This window comes from Durio zibethinus, chromosome 1 (assembly GCF_047325235.1).
Source record: "Durio zibethinus cultivar Kanyao isolate XHJ-2024 chromosome 1, ASM4732523v1, whole genome shotgun sequence".
Classification (NCBI taxonomy): Eukaryota; Viridiplantae; Streptophyta; class Magnoliopsida; order Malvales; family Malvaceae; genus Durio; species Durio zibethinus.
Window position 1 is genome coordinate 36,581,223 of NC_143162.1, and position 23,109 is coordinate 36,604,331.

Consider the following 23,109-nt stretch of genomic DNA (forward strand, 5'->3'; position numbering starts at 1 on the left):
AAAGAAGAAATAAGGGAGAAGGGGATTTTAATGAAGTGAAAAGCAAAAATAAAACTAACTAAAAAAATAGTTAAAGCGGCGCCAGCTTTAACCATGGTTAAGTTTTTCGACTATGGTTAAGACATCATTTCCTCCTCAATTCCAAGTCGCTCCCCTTCTGCTGCGTTTCCAAATCTGACCGTCCACGTGTCAAGCTTCTGGCTTCCTGGCATTGATTGGGAGAAGCCGGGACTAGACGGTGCTCGTCGTTTAGTGAAATTCCTCGCATATTTATGTGTGAACCTTTTTCAGACTCAAACCAAAAGTCAATTATACCCCTACAAAAACAAAATTTTTCACCGTCCACAAGGATGACATTTTGGATTTTTCAACTCAATTCAACGTATGTGTTCCTCAACTGAGTAATAATAATTATGTTAAGAGTATAACATTTTTTTTTTCTTTCTCGGATTTGGAGAAGAGAAAATAAACTGAATATTTGTCTTTGTCCTAGCTTACAGATTATGCGTTTTGTTTTAAGGTGATTTTCTAGCAAGTGTTAATGCAAATTCCTGATTCGATGAAAGATTGCCTCAGGAGCAGAAAGTGAGAGAAGGCAGAAGATAGTATTTTAAGATGCCTTTCATCGCTCAAATTAATTAAAATGTATAAAAAAACAAAAAAAAAATAACGAGCAAGAAAGCAAATTCAAATGAGAAAATGTTGAATGTTTTATTTTTTTATATTTTATAAAATAATTTATATTTAATAAATTATTAGTATATAAATATTATATATTATCAAAAAATAATATAATATTATCTTATGTAAAAAATAATTTTAAGCATATTTTCTTTTTAAAATTATTTTTTTTTATAAAATATCATTCTTCGATGTATTAATAATATCATAATGTATTAAATAAAAATTATTTCATAAATGATGACTTGTCTAACTAAATAGATAACTGTTTATCTTGAAATTTATTTGAACACTGACAATATATGCAACAGAATACTACTTGATTACACCTCTAAAATATAGGTAGAAACATTAATAGTGTAATGCCATTTAGGAGATAAGGACGACCAAGGCAATGAGACAAAACCTGAAAGATTTTATGTCCGGAAATGAGTGGCTTTCTCGTGATTATGCTCAAATTTTGTCCAATCTTAATTGTGTTGAAACAGCTGTTTTTTCCATTTTAATCTATATATACCGGAGGATATTCATGTTCCTTTGTCAAAATGACAATTATAGCTTTAATTTTCTTGAATTTTTTTTGTAAAAATATAATTTTTTTTAGAGATTGAACAATTTATTTGTTTTTAAATTTTTTTAATAATTTTTTATATTTGATTTAATTTCATATTATATATAATTATATGATCTGATTTAATTAAAAATTAATAAAATATTATTTTTAATTTAAATATAAAATTAAATAAATAATTAAAAATAATTATATATACATAAATTTACTTAAAACCATACTCCAATTTTTTTATTATTATTTTATTTAATCCAAAACTCGTTTTTTTTTTTTAAATTGACTCTAAAATATTAACTCGAATCGAAGAACGTTATTCAGACTGCCAACCCTAATTTAGAGTGGCAAGTTTGGTAAATAAAGCTGCATTTCTGAGCTTTTTTAAAAAAGAAAGTCTTTGATTGTCTCAATAGCCGCCCGCACGTTACAGGATTTTGGTGGTGACAAATGTCCTTGAAGGTCTCATGTGCTTTTACAGGTAAAATCCTTGAATTTTGTTTCTCCTGCAATTTTTTCAGGGCTTTGATTGTCTGTTTCATGAATTGTCATGGCTTCATGCTGTTTCAGATTCAAGATCAAGATCACCTCCTCCTAAATGATTAAGGCTTTTTGTTTTTTTTTCGTTGAGAGTATTTTTAATTTTTGTCTGATTTCAATCTTTTATGATAATTTTAAAGAAGCAGTCTCCTAGATTTTCATGTTACATTCAAGTATATTTGATAATTTTTGTTTTTATATAATGTAAAATATTAATATATTATATATTTATATAATATTTTATATAAAATTTATATATTATAATTTTTATCGAAAAAATATAAAATATATTTTTTGTTAAATGTATTTTTTTGCTATTTAAATCTATACATTGATATATTTTTAGTCGTACTATTTTTTACATCATTTTTATATTTTTTATCATTTTTTAATCGTATCATTATATTTTTTAAAATTATTATATCTACATTTAAGATTTATATTCGTAACACTCTTTGTAAAATCAAACTTTAAAAAAATGATTTTTTCTCTTTATCAATTAAATTAGTTTTATAAATCTTAGATAACCATTTTTGTTGTTTAGATTTTTTTCTTTTAAATAATTTTTTTAGTATTTAAAATTATTAAAATTTAAATTATAATCATTAAAATTAAAAACCAAACACTCTATTAATAAATTATATAACTGTTGATCCCTCAAAATAATACTACTATATTAAATTCTTTACTTAACTGCCATTTTAAATACCTACTAATAAAAAAAAGGTAACTGAAATTTCATGTATAGTGCCAAATGAAGAAACTTGGTTTAACTTAGATGTGAAGGCAAAGTAAAATTTGTCTTTACATACAAAAAGGGCAACGACTTTTGCACAAGTAGAGATTCAATTTCAGCATGAGTGGCATGTGATTTAAGTTGAGTTCGAGTAAGCAGCACTGGCCTCCACTACCATTCAAACGCCGGACAATTTCATCAAGGCTGCCCCCCATTTCATGGACGACGCCTTTTGGTTAAATTAACTATCTCTTAAATAAGTTGATTATGTTATTTAAATAAATATTTAAAATTATGAATTTAAAAAAATTTAGATGTGTAATATTTTCTTTAATTAAATATATAATAGGAAAAAAATTTTAAAAGTAAATTAAAATTTTTTTTAAAAAATTATTTGTTTTATTGTGTTTTTGGCCTTTTTTTTTTATATGTAATTTAACTTCATTGTCTTATAAGGAAGTTGGTCTGTGTATTAATAGTCATAATCCACAAATTATTGAACTAAGGATAATGATTTGGTAGGGCTCCGAAGTTGCATGTGCAACCAAAGCAAAAGTATGAACGTTGAAAAGGGTTTGACAATTATATTTTATTTGAAAACACATTAGCATTATAAGTTGATGATCACATTATCAACATTCATATATATATATATATATATATATATATATATATATCAAACATGATTTAAACCTTAACAAGCACTTATACAAATAATCATGTTATTATTCATAAAATATGAACGAGAGTCAACAAAAATAAAATCAAGTATGCAAAATATTTTACAATTTACACTGAATATTCTTTTTCTTTTCTCATTTTATTTGCTTTTTTCTTTTCTCTTATATACTTAATTGATTTAAAACATCTCAATGGGTGTTTAGTTCACGAAATTATTGATTCTAGAGGAAAATGTGATCATTGAAAAAATGTGATATCCTAAATTTTTTTTCATTTTTAAAACATCTCATATTCAAATTCACTCGTTTGATTGAAAAAAATTCACATATATTAAATATTGAATAATTACTATAATCTCCTTAACTTATACGATGATAACTTAAATAATCTAATTTTTAATTAAAAAAAATTATTCAAGGTATTTTTGATCAAAATATACCTTGAATAATCCTTACAAAAAATTAAATGGGTTTATTCAATGCCTTTGTGATAAAAAATACATTGAACAACCCCTTTTTAATTTTTATGAAGGGATTATTAAAAGTATTTATGGTAAAAAATACCTTGAATAATTCATAAACCATAAACCTTAAACTCATAAAAATTTAAGAGGATTATTAAATATGTTTTTGCCTAGAAAAAATTTTAAATAATATTTTATAAAAAATTGAATGGGATTATTGGATGTGTTTTTAACCAAAAATACATTGAATAATTTATAAACTTTAAACCTTAAATCTTAAATTCATAAAAATTTAAAAGGATTATTCAAGGCAGTTTTGCCTAGAAAACGTATTAAATAATACCTTACAAAAAATTTAATGATTTATTGAAAGCTTTTTTTATTAAAAATACTTTAAATAATCCTCTTAATTTTTTATGAGTGTAGGGTTTAGAATTTGAGAATTATTCAAGTCATTTTTTATTAAAAACGCCTTGAATAATCATCTCACAAAAATAAAAAAGATTATTGAAGATATTTTTTGCTAGATATATTTTTAATAATCACATTAAATTTTTTGTAAGGGATTATTCAAAGCGTTTTATGAAAAAAAAACTCCTTATATAATCCCTAATGAAAAATTGAAAGAAATTATTCAAGACATTTTTAGCAAAAATATATTGAATAATTATTTCATAAAAATTAAAATAGATTATTAAAGATATTTTTTGTAAAAAATGTATTGAATAATCTCATTAAAATTTTTGTAAATGATTATTCAACGCATTTTTCGTGTCAAACGCTATATATAAACCATTTTTTTTTTTTTGTAAAAATCAATAATTGACTTACATTCATTTTTATACATGATTTTCAAAATGATAACTATTATTTTATAATTTTTTAATCAGATCAAATTTAAAAATAATGTTACTTTTTACCTGAAATCTTAAAGTATCACAAGAAAAAGTAAATTTTAGATTCTAAAACTTTAAATACTGTTAAAATTATATCATTTTTTAAAATTAAATTATCTTACATCAAATGTTAAAATCAAATACTAATAATAAAATTAAAAAAAATACGTGAATTTTTTCCAACAAAATGCACAATCAAAATTTTAATTCGGAATCTCTCATGACTTTTTTTTTCAATAAATCTGACAAGTTCAACGACTTAACTTCGGTCAAATTCTCTTTTTGACAAATTCAAAAGAACCCCAACAAGTACATAAACCTTTTTTAAACTAGAAATAAAATATTTTATTAATTTCTACGATATGCAAATATGGCAATTTATGTAAAATTAAAGAGGATAATTTTAAATTTGCAAGTCAAATCCTGTTTTTTTCTTTCTTTTGAAGGTTATGATGTCGTTTTGGGAAAGCATTAGCACCAAAGAAAAAAAGAAAAAAGGTTGAGAATGGGTTATCAAAGAGACCCATGATTGAATATTAGGAAGGTAAGGACTCTGGGCTAGGTTTTAATTATGGTTTTATTCATAGTCAAGAGTCAGCTCGTAAAAAAAAAAAGGAAATTGGCTTTGATTATGTTCAAAGAAATTAATTAATTGGGTTCCATCGTCAATGGAAAAATGACTTTGGAAGAGAAAAAAAAAAAAAAAACTATTATTATTGCATAAAACAACGGCTCAAACTCAAGATTGATGTGGCTAATATTAGCAAAGCAGTTTTTTGGCAAATAATAATTTAGCATTATATGCTAGCTGGTTGGGATAGGCTAGCGAGAGATTTCGTTAGATTTGAGCCAATCAAGTGTTTCAAAAGTGGCTTTGCATTCGTGGATAAGATTTTTTTTTTTTTTTTGGCCTTTTCTTTACCTCCGTGCGGAAAAAATTTAGATTAAGTTATAAAATTTGTGAAATATTTTAATGAAAATTATTAAATAAAAATTAAAATTAACATTGATACAGTAAAAAGTTTTATTATACAAATTAAATGTATAAAATTTTAAAATATTTTAATAAATTTTGATATATTTTTTAGATAAATTTTTTATTATTGAATAAATATCAATTAAATTTAAATTATAAATAAAAATTTTAATATTTTTTTATATATTATTGATTTTTACATTAAACTCTATTTATTTATAAATTTAAAATTTTTATTAAAAATTTCAAAAAATTTAATTTTAAAAACTTTATTTAAGTTTTGTTTATAGCATTTGGAATGCTTATCATATTTCCAAGTACCTAATTCTAGAGTAAAGTAAATTGGTCATTATAGTAGGAAAACTAAAATCATGAACTAATAAATCTAATTTAATTAATTTATATAATTATTTTAAAATTTAAATTTAATTTTTTTAAATTTTCAAACGACTTGAATATTTTTAAAATTATTAAAAAAAAAAAGTTTCAATAAGTTTGAGAATACTGTGATTATATTACCAAAATAATATTAATAAATCACCAGTTTTAGTGTCATTTAAGGGAGATGCCATTAACATGCATTTATTACAACCTCTTTACTATTAGACATTAGGGCTATTATTTTATCTTAAACAAAATTAAGCTATGTTTTGATAAAAGAATAACATTTTCGAAACACCTCATATTTGAATTAAAAAAAAAAAGAATCTATAGTTTGAAAAATCTCTTTTATGAATGTATGTCAAAAAGGGGTTAGTGATTACACTACTTTTTTTTTATTAAAAAAAAGGTAAGAAAATGAATCAATCTTTTATACCTTTGTGGACAAGCATAAAGGGTAAGTTCCTAGTGCGAGTTTTGCGCTTTACTTGTCTAACATGGTGGCTGTGATTGATGTTATGTATCAACACCACATATTGGCTGTTCCCGTCTTTGCCCCTTTAGGCTATGGAGATTGAAATGGAGGAAAAAAGGTAAATTAATTAAAACAAGAAAAATAAAGAGCTTTGATTGTAAAAATAGGAAAAAGGAAAAAGTTATACCCTAAAGTTAGAAGCTGATAAGGATATCAGTAAAAGATTACAGGAAATTGGTAGTAAAAATGATGGAAAGGAATTGAGAATAGAGTTATTTGGTGTAAGCTATCAAATCAATGATTAGTCGGTTATAAGAATAGTGGTTACTAAAATAATAACTGTTTGTATTGTAAATTGTAATTCATGAATTATAAACTGTCATGTATATGTGTATTTTGGGGTATGAATGAGAAACCTAATTTTTTTCTCATATCTTTTTTTTTTTTGTCTTTATTTTCTTTTATTTTGGTCTATTTCTTTCTTCTCTTAATTAGATTAACTCTTAATTAACTCAATAACATCATTCTATTACAAAATTTGTATCAAAGCCTATTAGATCTACCTTAATATGAGAAAACTTAAGAAACAACAAACCACGATTGACGGAGCAAAACTAGATGCTTAACAAGAGAAATTTTAGGTGATATAAGGGCAATTTAAAACTCTAATGATTGCTGACTCAATAGTTTCAAGGTGATGGGAAAAACAAACGAAGCTTATTAAGTCCCAGCTTATTAAAAATCATGAACGTATAAATCAAGTACTTAAACTATTGGATCCAAGAAAGGTAATTAAAACTTAATTAGAATTAGAAGAGATGACCAGTAGCCAACCATTTGTTCTTATATTTCAGTTTAAAAAATGAGGTCAGGCGCTTGTTGAAATCACAATAATAGATGATCATGAAAAAAATGCTTTTAAGTCTAGTGAAATAGGATTATTAGCCAATAAACAATATGAAATCAATGATAATACCTTTCAATTTAATATTGAACAGTCTAAATAGGTAGATTTCATTTTTGATAGTAGTTCTTCAACTGTTATGAATGCATTTGCACCTAGACCTAAGATTAAGTTGCTGGTGCTTAATGTAAGCTATTGGCTTAAAAAATGCCAAAAATACTTTGTCATATTTTCAATATTTGATCATTAAAAGTTAGAGATAGTTGCTATGTACTTAGTCGAAAAGGTTAAGGTGTGGTTTGACGGATATCATATGCAAAAGGAAAGGGCAACATGGTCAGTGTTTATTAATGACTTGTGTCAAAAGTTCTATGACAAAACCTGTTTTGACATAATAGAGGAGTTCAACAAATTGGCCTAAAAAACTACTATGGATGAATATCAAGAACGATTTAAAAAGTTATAACCTTATATGTTGCAATATAACCTATATTTGACTGAAGGGTACTTTGTTTATAGCTTTATAAGTGGACTCAAGGACGATATCAAACCTAGAGTGAAGGCTAATGAAATTGAAACCTTTACTGCTGCCTACAGACAAGCCAAACTACATGAACTATCACTTGAATTTGAAAATAAAAGATATAAGAAAACTACCAAACCTATGTTTACCTTTAATATTGGCTCTTATCCTAAACCTACCAAAACCAAACCAACCAACCAATTTCATACCAAATAGACAACAGTTTATTGAGCAAAAAAGGCTACAGAATTTGTGTTTTAAGTGTGGTGAAAAGTTTATGCCAGGCTATGCATATAGAACAAAACACCATTACTACCGATGAATCTAATAAAGAAGAAGACAACATGCAGATGGTAATGGAAAATCAGAAAGAGTTGAGAAATAAGACAATCTTAAAAACTTACAAATTTTTATCAATGCTTTTATAGGTAGTGTTGGGCATAACCCTTTTATGATGAAATGAACGATAAAAAGAAAATCACTTTATATCCTTATCGACAATGGTAGCACTCATAGTTTTGTTACTTCTAAATGGGCTTGAGAGGGAGTGAAGCTAGAGAAGATTACTATTTTAATTATAATAGTAGCTAATAGAGAGAGATTATACAGTAGTGCAAGATGTAAAGAGTTAACCTGGCTAATGCAATGATATATTTTCTCACATGATTTAAGAATACTGCTAATAGAGGTAGTGACATGGTTCTTAGGGTTGATTGGATGAAAATGTATAGTCCTTTGATGTTTGATTTTAATGAGCTATCTATGACTTTTTAGAAAGAAGGTCAACAAGTGAAATGAAATGAAGTAAAAAGTAACCAGGTGTTAAGCTCATTACTAGAAAAAAATTATAAAAAATTGGCTAGTAAGGACCCAGACATGAATAAAAAGCTTTATATGATCAGTGTAGATTGTACGAAAGAAGAGACTTTTTTAAACTATAAGAATTGCTCATTGCTTATTATGACATCTTTGGGGAACCGATAGGACTACTACTAGCTCAATTACATGACCATAGTATACCTTTCAACGAAGGGTCTCAGCCTGTAAATTTGAAGCCATATAAGTTTTCTTATCATCAAAAATTTAAAGTGGAAAGATAGATTTAAAAAAAATTTTCTTCATCTATTATTTAGATTAGCAAGAGTCCATTTGCTTCACCTTGTCTATTGGTAAGAAAAAAAGATGGTATATGAAGGCTATGTATTGACTACAGGCAATTTAATGCAATGACAGTTAAAGACAAGTTTTCAATTCCAGTAGTGGAAGACTTGTTAAATGAATTGAAGGATGCTAGGTACTTCTCCAAGATTGATTTATGGTCATGATATTGGCAAATCAGAGTCAAAGCTGAGGACATCCCTAAAACAAACTTTATGACTTATCAGGAACATTATAGGTTCAAGGTAATACCATTTGGACTTACTAATGCACCTACTACTTTTCAATCATTAATGAACAATATTTAAGAAAGTTTATGTTAGTATTTTTTTAATGATATATTAGGTTATAGCACTACTCTTGAGGAACATGTCTTACTTTTGAAACTTGTTTTTGAAGTGTTGAGACTTCATCACTTATTTGCCAAGAAAAACAAATATTTCTTTGGTCAAAAATAAGTTAAGTATCTTGGTCATATCATTTCAACAGATGAGATTGTAATTGATTCTGCTAAGGTAGAAACAATGATGAATTGGTCATTTTCTAAATGTCTTAAATCTATAAAAGAGTTTTTTAGATTGACTGGCTACTACAAAATTTTTTTTTAAAGGATATGGAATGATACGTAAGCCCTTGATAAACATGTTGAAAAAAGATGGATTCCATTGGTCAAATACAACAACAACATCTCAACAACTTAAAGAAGCAATGAACAATGACCTAGTAGTTGTATTACTAGATTTTTTGAAGCCTTTCTACCTAAAAATGGATGCTTGTTCTTCAGGTATTAAAGCAATTTTGTCACAAAAAAGGCTTATTGCCTATTTTATCAAAACCTTAGGTCCTCGACACACTGATTTATCTGTCTATGAAAAAGAGTATCTAACTATTTTGATGGTAGTTTTTAAGTGGAGACATTACTTTGAAGGTAGACCATTCATTATTAAGACTGATTATGAGGCTTTGAAATATCTTTTAGAGCATAAGCTAACTATCACTATTAAAAAGAAAGGGTTTACCGAATTGTTGGGTTTGAATTACACTATTAAATAAGGAAAGGTAAAACAAATATAATGGCAGATGCTCTATCAAGGCAACATGAAGAAAAAAAAAAGGCTATATGTTTTGCAGTCAACCACTTTTATGCCTAAATGGGTAACTAAAGTGGAACAAAGTTATGAATGAGATATAGTTACTCAAGAGAAGATCGTAACTCTTACTATAAATTTTATAAGTGATTTCAATTATTCTTTTAGTAATGGAGTATTTAGGTATAAATGTAAGGTTTATATTAAAAGTCAAGGTCTGTTGATAACTTAAGTATTGTAACTACTTCATGATTCACCCCAGAAGGGTCATTCAGGAATCCAAGCAACCTATTATAGACTCAAACTCTATTTTTATTGGCCTAAGATGATAAATAAGTGCAAGATTATGTGCAATAGTGTGACATGTGTCAAAGGAATAAAAGTGAGCATGTTGTTTATCATAGTTTACTACAATCGATTTCAATTCTTACACAAACTTGGGAAGTGATCACCATAGACTTTATGGAAAGACTACCTCAATCTCAGAAATTCAATTATTTTATGGTCATCATTAACAAATTTATCAAATATGCATATTTCTTGCCTCTTTCTCACTTTTACACTGCCTTAAATGTGGCTAAGGCCTACTTAAGTCAAATTCATAAACTTCATGGAGCTCTAAAGGCTATTATATTAGATAAGGATAAACTTTTCACTAGTTCTGTGTGGCAAGGAGATGAAGCTATTAGGTTATTCTTTATAGTTCAAAATAGCTTATCACCTAGAGTTAGATAGCCAGTTTGAAAGGTTGAACCAATGCCTTGAGCAATACCTAAGGTGTATATGCTTCTTTAAACCCAAAACTTAGATTCAATGGCTACCTTTAGTTGATTAGTGGTACAACACTAGCTATCATATTGCCATAAAAATAGTCCCTTGCAGGTTTTACATGGATATACACCTCCTAGGTTTTCTTAGAATGTTAGTAATGAAGCAAGAGTATCAACTATGAAAAACTTGTTTAACGAACGAAAAAATTTGAGTAAGCTACTAGTTGATCAATTAGGAAAAGCTCAACACATGATGAAGTTTTATATTGATAAAAACAGGACTGAAAGGGAGTTTTAGGTGGGGAATATGGTGTATTTGAAACTACAGCCTTATAAATAGACTTTTATTGCGTTAAAAAAAATTTAAAGCTTTCATCAAAGTATTATGGTCCTTATTTTATAGTTGTAAAGATTAGAAAAATAGTTTATAAGTTACAGTTACCAGAATTTTCAACGTTGCATATTATTTTTCATGTTAGCCTCTTAAAGAAAAAAGTCGATACCAAAGATGTCCCCAGTATAACCCAAGTGAGAATGGTTAACCACTGGTATATCCAGTTGCTGTGCTTGATAAGCGAATGGTGAAGAGAAATAACAAGGCAATCACTTAGCTACTGGTGGAGTGTTTTAATCTGGGTCTAGGGAATGCTAAATGGGAAGATTTTTCGATCCTTAAATCTCAATTTTCACTTTTAATCCTTAGGACAAGGATGCTCTCAAAATAAGGATAATGTGATGAAGTTAGAAGCTGACAATGATACTAATAAAGGGCTAAAAGAAACTAACAGTAAAAATGATGCAATTGAATTAATAATAGAGTTATTTGGTGCAAGCTGTTAAGCTAATAATTAATTAATTATAAGAATAATAGTTATTAAAATAACAACTGTTTATAATGTAGGTTGTAATTCACAAATTATAAACTATTATGTATATGCACATTTTGAGGCATGAATAAGAATCTCAATTTTTTTGTTCTCATATCTCTCTCTTTTAGTATTGATCTTCTTCTCTTTTGATTTATTTTTTTTATTTAAATTAATTTTTGATTAATTCAATAGCATCATTCTATTACACCTAAATTTAGGATGGTATCCAACAAGTTAAATTACGAAGCAATCAACTTTTGTAACAGGTTTCGGGTCGAAGAAAACCTGAGCTTTAGGATTTTAGGATTGTGTTCATCCCCAACAACATGGATTTTTTTCAAGTAACATACAGCAAATATAGAAATGTGAGGTGATGATCAATTGTCAAAAAGTAGCAGTATTGAAACACAATTGCTGGAGTAATCATTAGCAATTTGATAAACTTTTTGGTTCCTTTTCTTTTTTCCTGATTCCAATGGCAATATAAGCAGCAAAAGGTCCCCACTTTGAATCCAGACAGCCACATTCACATCATCCACCTCACTTTTTTCTCCTTTACAAAAGGTTTGCCCCTACAACTATAAGAGCCAACTTAGGTATTGTGACATTTGCCGATCGTGGGGGGTCAGATTCAGAAACTAGATTGGCTTGGAATGGATGGGTCAATAGCTTTTAGCTTTTTGCATCAAAGTTTTTAAGTCTTCCTATTGCTTACCAGTTGCCACCACCCCTACAATATCTGCAAATCTATAGCACCAGCACCAGGTCTAGGGCTAAAGGAGTTTATTCCCCGACTTCATATCTGCATGACTATTCTCAATTGGCCTGCGACCATTCCTACTACTATCATAACTTAATTGACTGCCGTGAGACCCACACACGTGGAATCTCATCCCTATTTTCATGTGTCAAAAAACAAACTTTTATAGTCCTGTCGGTTTTGGATATTTTCAAATTTTGTTTGATCATTTTTTTGAACTGATTTTAAGGGCCTATATATATATATATATATGCTTCAGAAGTGTTCCTCGCATGTTTTCATATATTTCCGAAACTTTTGAACCTAAATATTTGAAGCCTGTAATTTTGACTAAAATTTTTCAATGGATGTTATTGTACATGTTGCATGATTTTGTTATAAGGAATAAGGAGATTGCAAGAGTTTGATATGTTAAAATTCTTTCAAAATGCATCTTCAACTTTTAATTCTAAACTTTCTTTACATTAAATATGATGTTATTGTATCCTTTTAAGTCGGACTAGATTAAGTATTATGTTTTGGTTAAGTACCAACGGCCGGTGAAAATGACATGAAAAAAGCTTTCAAGGAATGGCTGGCTGGCTGGCTTTTAACTAACCTCCAAAGATTCTCGTTTCAATTAGGAGAATTCTTAAAGTTGGAAATCACGCCTGGACAGTGAGTTGCAACAAAGATAACGTGAATCCAAGCCCACACTTTATTTTATGGATTCAGCTTCAAAAAACTTTCAATAAAGTTGGGTTTGGGTCCATTTTTGAAGTAACCATTCGGAACTAATGCAAAAAGCAACGACTCTGACAACTAGGAGTATTCTTTTAACCAGGTGGCAAATCCTTTAGGACCTAAAGACCAAGGCCCAAATTTGAAGATTCGGCAGTGTTTTCAAGTTTGTCTTTACCATTGCATGGTGTGCAGTACAAAAGTCTCTATTCTATGGAAGGAAAATGCTATCACAAAAATGAAGACACAAGCCAATTAACAATACTGATTCATGATCTGCAAGTGCTGAAAATCTCACCCCGCATTATATCAATTGCCATATGTTCGAGGGTGTAACGCTCGGGACCTAAATAAACACCTGTCTTCTCTAAAAGGGCAAGTCCTTCCTCCCTTCCGTACCTTGAGGCATAAAGCTTCAGGTATTCAAAGTCCTGAATCGACGTTAAAGAAAATATATAAGCAAACAAAAACTGGTTCGCAAAGCTGATAACAAGAAATTTATTATACCTAAACTATCTTTCAGTTATTTTCTCTTCATATTCCTCTAAACTACTAAATTTCAGAAATGGCAGCAAATATTGCACAAATAGAAGGTAAAATAATGTGACAAACATTGACTCAGAAATTTGATTCACCTGCAAGCCACTGAGAATGCGCTCTAGTCTAAGTGAAGCAACGGGTTGACTTGAAGACGAGAACACCTCACCTGGGTAGTACAAAACACCATCACCTGGGGGGAGGCCCCGCCTAAATCTTATCTGCACAAAGGCATATTTTGCATTTTCAGGAAAAAAATTTTGAGAGTTCAGAAATGCCATTCAATTATTATATTTACGGATTTGAGATGCTAAGTGAATACCTCTGCACTGGGAACTGTCGCCTTCTCATAGCAGTTGGCACCCCAGTACAGAAATCCAGTTCCACCTTCCTTCCATACACGCCACATAACAGCACGATGCTGCGTTCCTCGCATTCCAAGATGCCAATTTGGATGAGGGTCAGATGGACCCATGCAGACATATGTCCACCATTCCTAAAATAAAAGCTCACTCCCATCAGCATAACCTTTCATAGTGCCCATAGCTTTGATGTTGGGGTTTAGAAGTTTTGCTTTTACAAAATACAAAATAAGAACTCTGCAACTCTGAAGTAGAATGTTGGACACTGCCAGGACAGAGGCACGACCCAAACGGTGGTTAATGCATCACATATTTTGATGAAGAAGCCAGTAGCAATCTGTTTGGCTTCACTAGATGAAAGGGAAGTAAATAACATTTTGCCTTAATCCTAAAATCTTGATGGGAGGAAATCTTTTATGCTAAATCCCACCAAGCATCATTAGAAAATGATTAATTTGAAAAATCATCATAACAAAATAATTAAATGAACTATAGAGAGCTTTGTTTAGGTTCATCCCACCCTCTTCCCCTCCACACACCTACACAGACAGAGAAATAGGCAAAAACCAACAGTAAGCATTACCTCTCCGTTTTCTGGCTGCAATTCAGAAATAACATCCTTAACAAGATCCTCTCGATTACCAAATACCCACTCACTGCATGCAAAAACAAAAATTTTAATTATTCTTCAGGATAAGGAAGAACCCTTTGAACTATAACAAGCAAGAGATACCTTGTACAATAGATTTGAGTGTGAGGGCGTAGGAACTTTGGCACTTTTACAAAAGCCTCGAAAGGAGTTGGTGCAAGAGGGGCGTCGCTTGGCCCTGCATGAAAGAAGCAAACCAGGTGAACCATCACAATTGATCAGAGAAGGATGCCTTGCTAATTCTATAAGGTAAAAATAGCAAAAAGACTCCTGAAATACATAATTTTCAATACCATAGCAGGTCAAATGGAACAGCAGACCAATAAGCCTTTAACAGTCAGCCATATGACCATGGCACCTCTTTAACGCATGCAAAAATGACTAATTACCCTAACAAAGTGAGAAACTTTATACTATGTTATTGGGCTCCAACTATCTGATTGCACATTCAATCATTTCACAACCAATTGCTCAAGGGCAAATTATAACTTATGAAAGAGGCAGCTGACATGTTAAATAGAAAATTGAACAAAGTAGGGCATGAAGTCCTACCACAATAGTAAGTGGTTAAAACACGAGCATCAGGAGCATAAGCATGAATCTCACTTGCCATGTTGCGAAAAGACTCATATTGTTCCATGTTTAGTGGCTGCAGAAAGAATTACATTCTCAGCAATATCTCAAGATTATCACATAATGCTAACAAACAGCAATCAATTTGATAATTACTGAAACAACATCAACTACTGGACATACAACAAAGAACATAAAAGACTTATAGCACATAAAAAAGAAGTATAAAGATGCAGAAATGATTGGCGTCACTTTACAGGCCAAAAATAATAAATAGAGAAAAGCTGAGACATCACGTCCTTCCCAGGATATTATATCTCATTAATATGGCATATAACAGCTAATTTTTCTGCCAATTAAAAAAGAGATAATACCTCATCCCACAGGTAAAAGTAGGCTTTCTTCCAATGACTTTTTGTCCTCAATACCTCAACTTCTTTCTGCAAGTAATTCTTTGCTGCATCATTACTGTTGCACATCAACAAGTCATGGACATTCATCAGTTTTTGTTACCAAAATACCTGAGAGAAGTGAGCATGCAACTAACTCTATACCGGGAGACCACTGGACCATATGGAACAGCATATGCTGCTAGTCGTGGATCTGAAAAGTATTCGTCTGTTTTTGGATGATCCGCTGCAGTAGCAGACAAGGTAAAATATATATCAAAGAGGGAAAAACAAGAGCAATCACTGCTGTAAAAGTAGATTAATGACAATTCACTTTGTTACCTGGCCAGGGAGATGTGTAAGACAAAACACGCATGCTATCACCCCATCTACAAAAATATGGGCTGATTCTGTACTGAAGAAGCCACTTGAAATGCTGCTCCAATGCATCATACCACTCACTGCTCCCATGTTCAACACCAAAGCGATCCTCAATTACAGTATCAGATATCTAAATACATGGTTAAGCACACACTGAGTTCTCCAGAAAGGAGAAAATGAAACATCCATAACTTGTCATCAGCCATTCCAAATATAATCTGAAATGAATTATTATGCGAGGGTATAGTGAGGAGTGAGGACCGAATAAACCTTTAGTTTGTGTTCTTGGTCATATAGGTGGCAGCCTACACTTATTATGAATACAGAAAGACTTTAACTTAACAAAAATACAGGATACAGCAAAGACAGCAGGAAGTGAGGGGGTTGTTGGAATAATGAAGTCCCATACTGTCAAACTTAACTTGACCCGTACTGAAAGGTTTGATATAGCATCTTCATCCATCATATCAACTAGCCCATTATCCGAAAAGAACTCAGAAAATGATGGAGACAAAAGAACTCTTCTTAAAGATGTAGTGGCAGATTTCACTGTTTCTACCTAAAAAGCAATTAATCATATGAACGGCTTAAAAAAAGAGAAGCAAAACTTAAATGTAATACGGACTCAAAGAAGAATAGATTCAGATATTCACCACTTCATCCAATGGCTTTCCATCTATGGGCTCCAAAGCATCAAGACAGTTACGAAGTTCTGTGAATAGTCGATGCTTCTCAGCCTTGCCCAAGCATTGTGATGACGATCTGAGTAATCGGAATGAATTCTTGAGATTACATTTTTATAATAACAAGTATGAAATAATAGAGCAAAACTACTCAATTCATGCAAAAGCCCATACAAAATATTAAGCACACCCTTTTAACAGCTGCAATTTATTGACTCCAATTGACAGAATAAAAACTAAAGGTAAAAAGGGTAAAGGAGGAAAGATGGTTACTCTGCATCTGCCTTTATAGCATTAATTATGATCTCCCCTTCATATATGCCTGGGGGCTGTGCACTTGGCACATCTATTGAAACCCAGACAGCACTTGTCTCCCTGAAGCAGGGGAAAAACAAAAACAACCATCTTAGTCTTAAGAAATAAGAAGCCACTCATTTTTGTTCACACCACCAAAACATGCACTATGAAGCCATTAACAGAGTAGTACCCAGGTTGTAGGCTTATTTGACTAATTGGAAGATCAAGAGGTACAAGAGCATCGGGTACACCCAATATTGGAACCACCCGGCGCAATGTTAATGATTGGCCAACAATCAACCTGTCCACGGTCAAATATTAGCAAGAATATATCTAAAACTACGCCATATAAAGAGCCAAAATTGTCTAGAAACTAACCGATCACCAGATGGTGAGCATAAGTCACTGCACTGAACCTGCACAACTCCAGCAACACTAGAACCATTCCAAGAAACTTTTGGACGGATGGCAATTTGAACACTTTCCCTCTCATTTCTAGCTGCCAGAAGGTTTATCTTCAAGATTAAAAAAACATTAGAAGTCAGAGCAATATATCTACTCAAAGAACATGTGAGTCATTTCTAGTAGTAATCACTCCTTAAATTTGTTCTTTATAACCCATGGGCCCCAAAAACAAAATTAAAAAGAAAATAGAGAAGAAATGAAAGAAAAAGGATATTAAAAAATAAAACAACTGCACCCAAAAAACGCAAGTGTTTCTTTTCAGGCTACACACTACCAGAAGGAAATCTAATTGAGAAGGAAACATAAGATTTTAATATACATATCATACATTGTGAAATCTATCCTGAAGTTTCCTTCAAACCTCCTCCACCCTGCAGTGTGCATAAGCAAAGATGTGTGAATCCTATCCCTATAGACTATAAAGATACAAGAATGAAGACAGAATTGAACAACAGTAGTATGGGAAGTAAATAAATTTTATATTTCTATTTGGATGAAATGAATGTCAAAAAGAAAGCAATCTTTTATTTTCTATACAAACATAAAATGTTAATAAACATGCATGCATTAATGATTAACCATAATTTGATATATAAACAAGCAAGCCTAAATCAAAACAACAGGCCAAACTATCAACCATGACTAGTGCTTGCATGCATGGGGTGAGCAAACACAGTTGTAAGCCAGCTCAAAAGAAAAAAAGAAGGTAAAATAAAGATCCAAATCTACCCCTTGAACCTGCATGAATGTATTCCTAAATCGAATTTCTGATTAAATATTCAACAGCAACAATAAAACAGTGTGGCAATGACTTACAGGCTCTAAATTTCTAGGCACTTCTTGTGGTCCAACATTTGCTGTGCTCGGGAGGCACCACACGTGTACTAAATCAGCAGTTAGAACTTCTGTGGGGTCAATTGAGCCCTTGAGTGGATTTGAGACATGGAAACCACCATCATTCCATCCATATGCTGTCCCTCCCCCTGCAACACCTTCAACCGGTGGCACAACCATATCTAGCAGATTTCCTTCTAAGTTGTCAAAATACTGATCCAAATTTTATATTCGGAATGTTGAGGAAATTGAAATCGACAAGATAAAGTTAAGACTGACTAAAGAAACTTTTCCATCCTAATGCTTGGTTTAATACCCTAACTCATTCATTTCAAGAACCAAGTCGAGAGTGTAATTAGCCAAATAAAGCATTTGAGATCATCCTCTTTCACGAGTAATCAAGAAGCAAATATGCTGGTAAGACATTACAGTTTTAAGTTCGCTTGGTTTTGCTTTCACAGATAATCCACCCATATTTCAAATATATTTAAGTCAAGAAATCACGGTCAAACTCATATTCCATGATTTAACGATACCTAGAATTAGTATCCTCTGAATTCAACCTTAAATAGCAATCGGTGGAACTTATAAGGCTATAACACAGCTTTCAATTGAGTAACCGCCATAGATCTCCCCTAAACAAAAAGCAATAAAGTAGAAAAAGAGAACATAATCGAAAAGCAACAGAAAAAAAGTAAAAAAAAAAAAAAAAAAAAGCGAAGAATATTATACTGAGTAAGCTTAGAAGCGTAAGCTTCCAAGTTCATTTTTCTCTTTTTCCTTTTTTTTTTTTTCATTTTCCCTCCGATTTTCTCAGCAACCAAACAGAGCAATAAAATTCGGAGACTAATATATTAAACTGTTGGAAGAAGAGCAAAATGAAAAAACCGCCATAAAAACGCAAGTTCGTGAAGATAAAGAAACATAAGGAAAACAAATACGGAGACCAACCAGGATTGTCCATTTTCGGAGCAGTTACGCTAGTGCGCTTCTTGCAATTACAACGATCTTTGAAATCTCCTGTTTGTGAGATTTCGTAGACAGCCAAAATTCGCCTGATGGAAATGATCGCGTATTTTTTATCGAGAGTGAACAAAACTTGTTGCTAATTATAGGAAAGAGAAATGATAATTCCACTCCAAATTTTGCTTTTACACACCTCCTCTTGGAGTGCTACTTGACCGTATCATCGTTTAGCATCAAGAGTGCCCGAATTAGAAAATTTGTAATTAATGCTTTTTTCAGAATGATTTTTTGGGTGATTTCATTTCAATAGCCAAAAGACTCATAATAGCTAGTGTGTTAACAACGGTTGTATAAGTGGCGAAACGAACTGCACCTCCTTTTTAGCCTTGAATTTGAAATCTTTAAGAGATTCTGCAAACGTGATTTTTCATTAATTCGTTAAATTTTATGTAAATAAATTTATTGGAATCAATTTGAAAAAAAAAAGTATTAAATAAAATCCAAGAATTTTTACCACTTAACAAAAGAAATAATTACCATGTTAAAATTTGGAAAAAACCTGAAAACAAGGATGAGAATTATTCCACTTGCTTTGAGAATAAATTACATCAAAAATGAAAAAAAATAGGTGATTTTGTATAATAGAGTATATGATGATCTTATTATAGCTTCGAGTATAATAATAATAACAAACTAAATTTTATATTTCATAATTCTGAAATTGATCGCATACAAAAACTAAAAAAAAATTCATATTAAATTATAATTTTGAATTTTTTTACGTTATTCATTTTTATGAAAAATAACATTTTCATTCATCTACTTTTTTAACATTTATATTATTTTTTATTACTTATATTCACGTTTTTCGTAATCTACCTCTTAATTGGTGAATTTATGTTTCACATATTCAAAAAATCTCAAACAACTTTTTCTCTTCTTTTTCTCAATTCAAACCACTTTTAATTTTTCTTGAATTTTGTTATTTCTAATTTTGTTTTTTTTAATCTTACCACATATTAACCTAAGTATATTTATCTCACCTACGTTCATTTTCTTCTCATATTATTATGATTTTATAGCTATGAGTATATACGAGTACATCCTCATCTTATCATAGCTATTATGAGTATACATGATTTTATATGAAGCAACACCATCACATGCACTTACCAAGACATAAATATTCATCTCTGTTAGCCCTTGAGATTTACATCATCCAAAAGCAAAAAGTAAAACCACTGGTTAAAAGCTCATATGAAGAGAAGGGAAATACAATGTTGCATCATTAAGTGGAACACAAAAGCTTTGTGTTAGGACACTACCAACAAAAACTACAGCAGTGCCAATGTTGTATATATTTTGCAAGGAATAGCTATGAAAAAGTGTAAAATACAGGTGAGACAAGCACCAGTTCACTACATACTAACAAAGTAGTATGTAAATCCACACCAAATTAGATTTCCACCAAATAATTCAAAATTTTCACGTTCGGATCACCATTGCAATCTGTCATGCCAATGCAACTCCCACCCTTGGGATAAATGCCTGAAATTAGGGGAAAAAGTTGAAATAAATAATATTGTATTCACTATAATGGTCAATGCCAAACTACCAATAAGATTAACCATTGCACTAGCCATCGAGGAAACACACAAATATCATGGTTTTTTCCAACAAAATCCAAATACAGAGAAATACCAATAAAGTTTTGGCAAGGGATACAACAACGTAGTAAACATAGTTCCAATCTTTTGCAGCAGCAATGACATAAAAAGCACTCTTTAAATTTAAATTATATCACATGAATAAGGCCACAATATGCAGTATGTAACCTCAAACTATATTTTGAAACATCATATGCAATTCCACATGTATAAGACAATCAGCAAGGAAAGAACATTAATTTTCAAATCCTGATTTAAGTAATGTATGAAAGCTTTCAAGGAGGAAGGAGTGAAGAACGGAAAATTTAGCTATATCTTATTCTAGTTTATCTACAGTCTTGATTTTATAATCCTAATTTTTTGGGTCATGTCAATCAGCTTCAATAATCTCTAACAAGCTTATAAAAACTTTATTATCCCACAATTTTTCTAAATTATTTCCAAAAAAGCAATGATTAAAGCAAAGTAAAATTTAGTATTACATTCAACAGAAAGATGCAAAGAAGAACCAAACTCTTAAACTTAGAAAGAACTTAAATCCACATTTCTGTTACAAGCAAGGTACAATATGGTAAAGATTGCAAAGAATATTAGGATGAGGAACCAAGTTCTAGACAATAAAGTTTCTGCCTATTGCACCAAAAATATTTCAATGAAATGGAGCCAGAGGACATGGTAAAGGATCTACCTCTTGAAGACCTCAGTTACATATTTTGAGCTGTTGTAGAAAATGAACCACATCAACACAATCACCAACATATCTGCCATGGTTTAGGAACTGACAAGTGGGATGTTATCTTAATAACTGATGTGATGAACAAATAAGTTAATAGGATCCTTTGACTCTATTCTAAACTGGTAGATAAGAAAGCCAAAATTTCTCAAAATTCCAAAGTTCAAACTTTATCAAATTAAACAGCCAATCAGAAAGTACAAGACAGCTCCTTGTATAATAATATCAGCATAATTCAGTCACAGGCTTCCACAAAATGACCATGTTTGATCCTTTTGTTAGGTAAACGATGAATACAGATAGAATCATCCAAATGAAATATTTTAACAATCCTTACAGCATGCAAATCCCGAAAATCCCTAAAACTGAAAAAGGATACTGAAAAGGTAACGCTCCCACCAATCCAACATGTAGAGTCCAAAGGTGACATTGTAGAGATAGATCTTGCGCTGAACCCAGTTCATCTCTAACCCCTATAAATAAAGCAATAGATGCCTGTAAAAATCATTACAGTCACACAAGAAATGATCAATTAAAAAAAATTCAAATTCATGGCCAAAGTCATTACAGTGATGGAATGCCTTAAACTACAAGCTGAAATCATCTTAATTTATGATTCAATTTCTGTCAGATGCAACTTGAATTATCATAAAGAAGTGAGAAAACTCAATAACTCAACATCCAAACCTTATTCATATTACTTAATTCACTCTCGTGCTCTTTGAACCAGTCAAGAAAGAAAAGCACTATTTCCAGGAGACAGACTGAAATTGTTACCCAACAACAACAAAATAAAATCAATAGCAGTTAAAACGAAAATTGAACAAAATTTCAGAATTATCCACGGCGAGGTAGCTTAGGTTCATTGGATCAAATGAAAATAAAATTTTAAATGCAAGGGTTAAATTGAAGGAATTCTACGCTAATTTTATTGAGAGTTTAATTCTGATTTCTTAAACAACTTAGCAAAAAGCTAAAACAAAACCTCCAGGAATAAAGGAATCAAAAAGCTTACCTTACCGAAGCAGGGGCCGTTGACGGTTGCGTTAATGGTGTGATCGAATCGAGAGTGAAGAGATTCTCTGAGATTTGCTAAACTATAGCAAAGAGGAAAAAAAAGTGTGGCCTTTGGCGTTACGGTCAAAGATAGACAGCAAATACTTTTCGTTGACAATTTAAAGGACGTAAATGCCATTTTAGTGACGTGTCAGTTACTAATTCGCTCTATTGGTAACGCAGACAAAGAGCTGTCCATACTGTGTAACACCCTACTGTGTCTCAGTAGCAGAACACAAAATAAAACCACCATAAACGGTGGACAGTGCGAAAAAAGAAAATCTCTCTCCTGTCTCAAGGGGAAAAAAATATTAGGGTTTAGGGCTTCGAA

The 23,109-nt window shown here is 30.8% G+C and overlaps 2 protein-coding genes across 13 annotated transcripts; both read right to left on the bottom strand.

Moving 5' to 3' along the window:
- Positions 1-13,274: 13,274 nt before the first annotated feature.
- Positions 13,275-19,674, bottom strand: LOC111312686 (alpha-1,6-mannosyl-glycoprotein 2-beta-N-acetylglucosaminyltransferase). 5 transcript variants are annotated; one of them, XM_089768129.1, is made up of 17 exons: positions 19,308-19,426; positions 18,893-18,991; positions 18,339-18,538; positions 17,436-17,572; positions 17,248-17,358; positions 17,034-17,135; positions 16,731-16,839; positions 16,436-16,636; positions 16,039-16,207; positions 15,862-15,943; positions 15,682-15,775; positions 15,287-15,383; positions 14,819-14,912; positions 14,669-14,741; positions 14,046-14,219; positions 13,822-13,944; positions 13,275-13,617 (listed from the first exon to the last, which is right to left on the bottom strand). In XM_089768129.1, exons 3-17 carry the CDS (start codon positions 18,534-18,536, stop codon positions 13,456-13,458), a joined length of 1,926 nt encoding a protein of 641 aa, XP_089624255.1. In that variant the 5' UTR covers positions 18,537-18,538; positions 18,893-18,991; positions 19,308-19,426; the 3' UTR covers positions 13,275-13,455. The 5 variants fall into 5 exon arrangements, with proteins under 5 accessions (XP_089624255.1, XP_022768923.2, XP_022768922.2 ...); XM_022913188.2 differs by lacking the exon at positions 18,893-18,991 and having other exon boundaries at positions 19,308-19,674; XM_022913187.2 differs by lacking the exon at positions 18,893-18,991 and having other exon boundaries at positions 18,339-18,550; positions 19,308-19,448.
- Positions 19,675-20,540: 866 nt separating this feature from the next.
- Positions 20,541-23,104, bottom strand: LOC149520605 (uncharacterized). 8 transcript variants are annotated; one of them, XM_089768191.1, is made up of 5 exons: positions 22,743-23,104; positions 22,410-22,486; positions 22,102-22,195; positions 21,678-21,750; positions 20,541-20,856 (listed from the first exon to the last, which is right to left on the bottom strand). In XM_089768191.1, exons 1-5 carry the CDS (start codon positions 22,915-22,917, stop codon positions 20,835-20,837), a joined length of 441 nt encoding a protein of 146 aa, XP_089624317.1. In that variant the 5' UTR covers positions 22,918-23,104; the 3' UTR covers positions 20,541-20,834. The 8 variants fall into 8 exon arrangements, with proteins under 8 accessions (XP_089624317.1, XP_089624325.1, XP_089624331.1 ...); XM_089768199.1 differs by having other exon boundaries at positions 20,541-20,870; positions 22,738-22,856; XM_089768205.1 differs by having other exon boundaries at positions 20,541-20,870; positions 22,102-22,217; positions 22,738-22,856.
- Between the last annotated feature and the right edge of the window lie 5 nt (positions 23,105-23,109).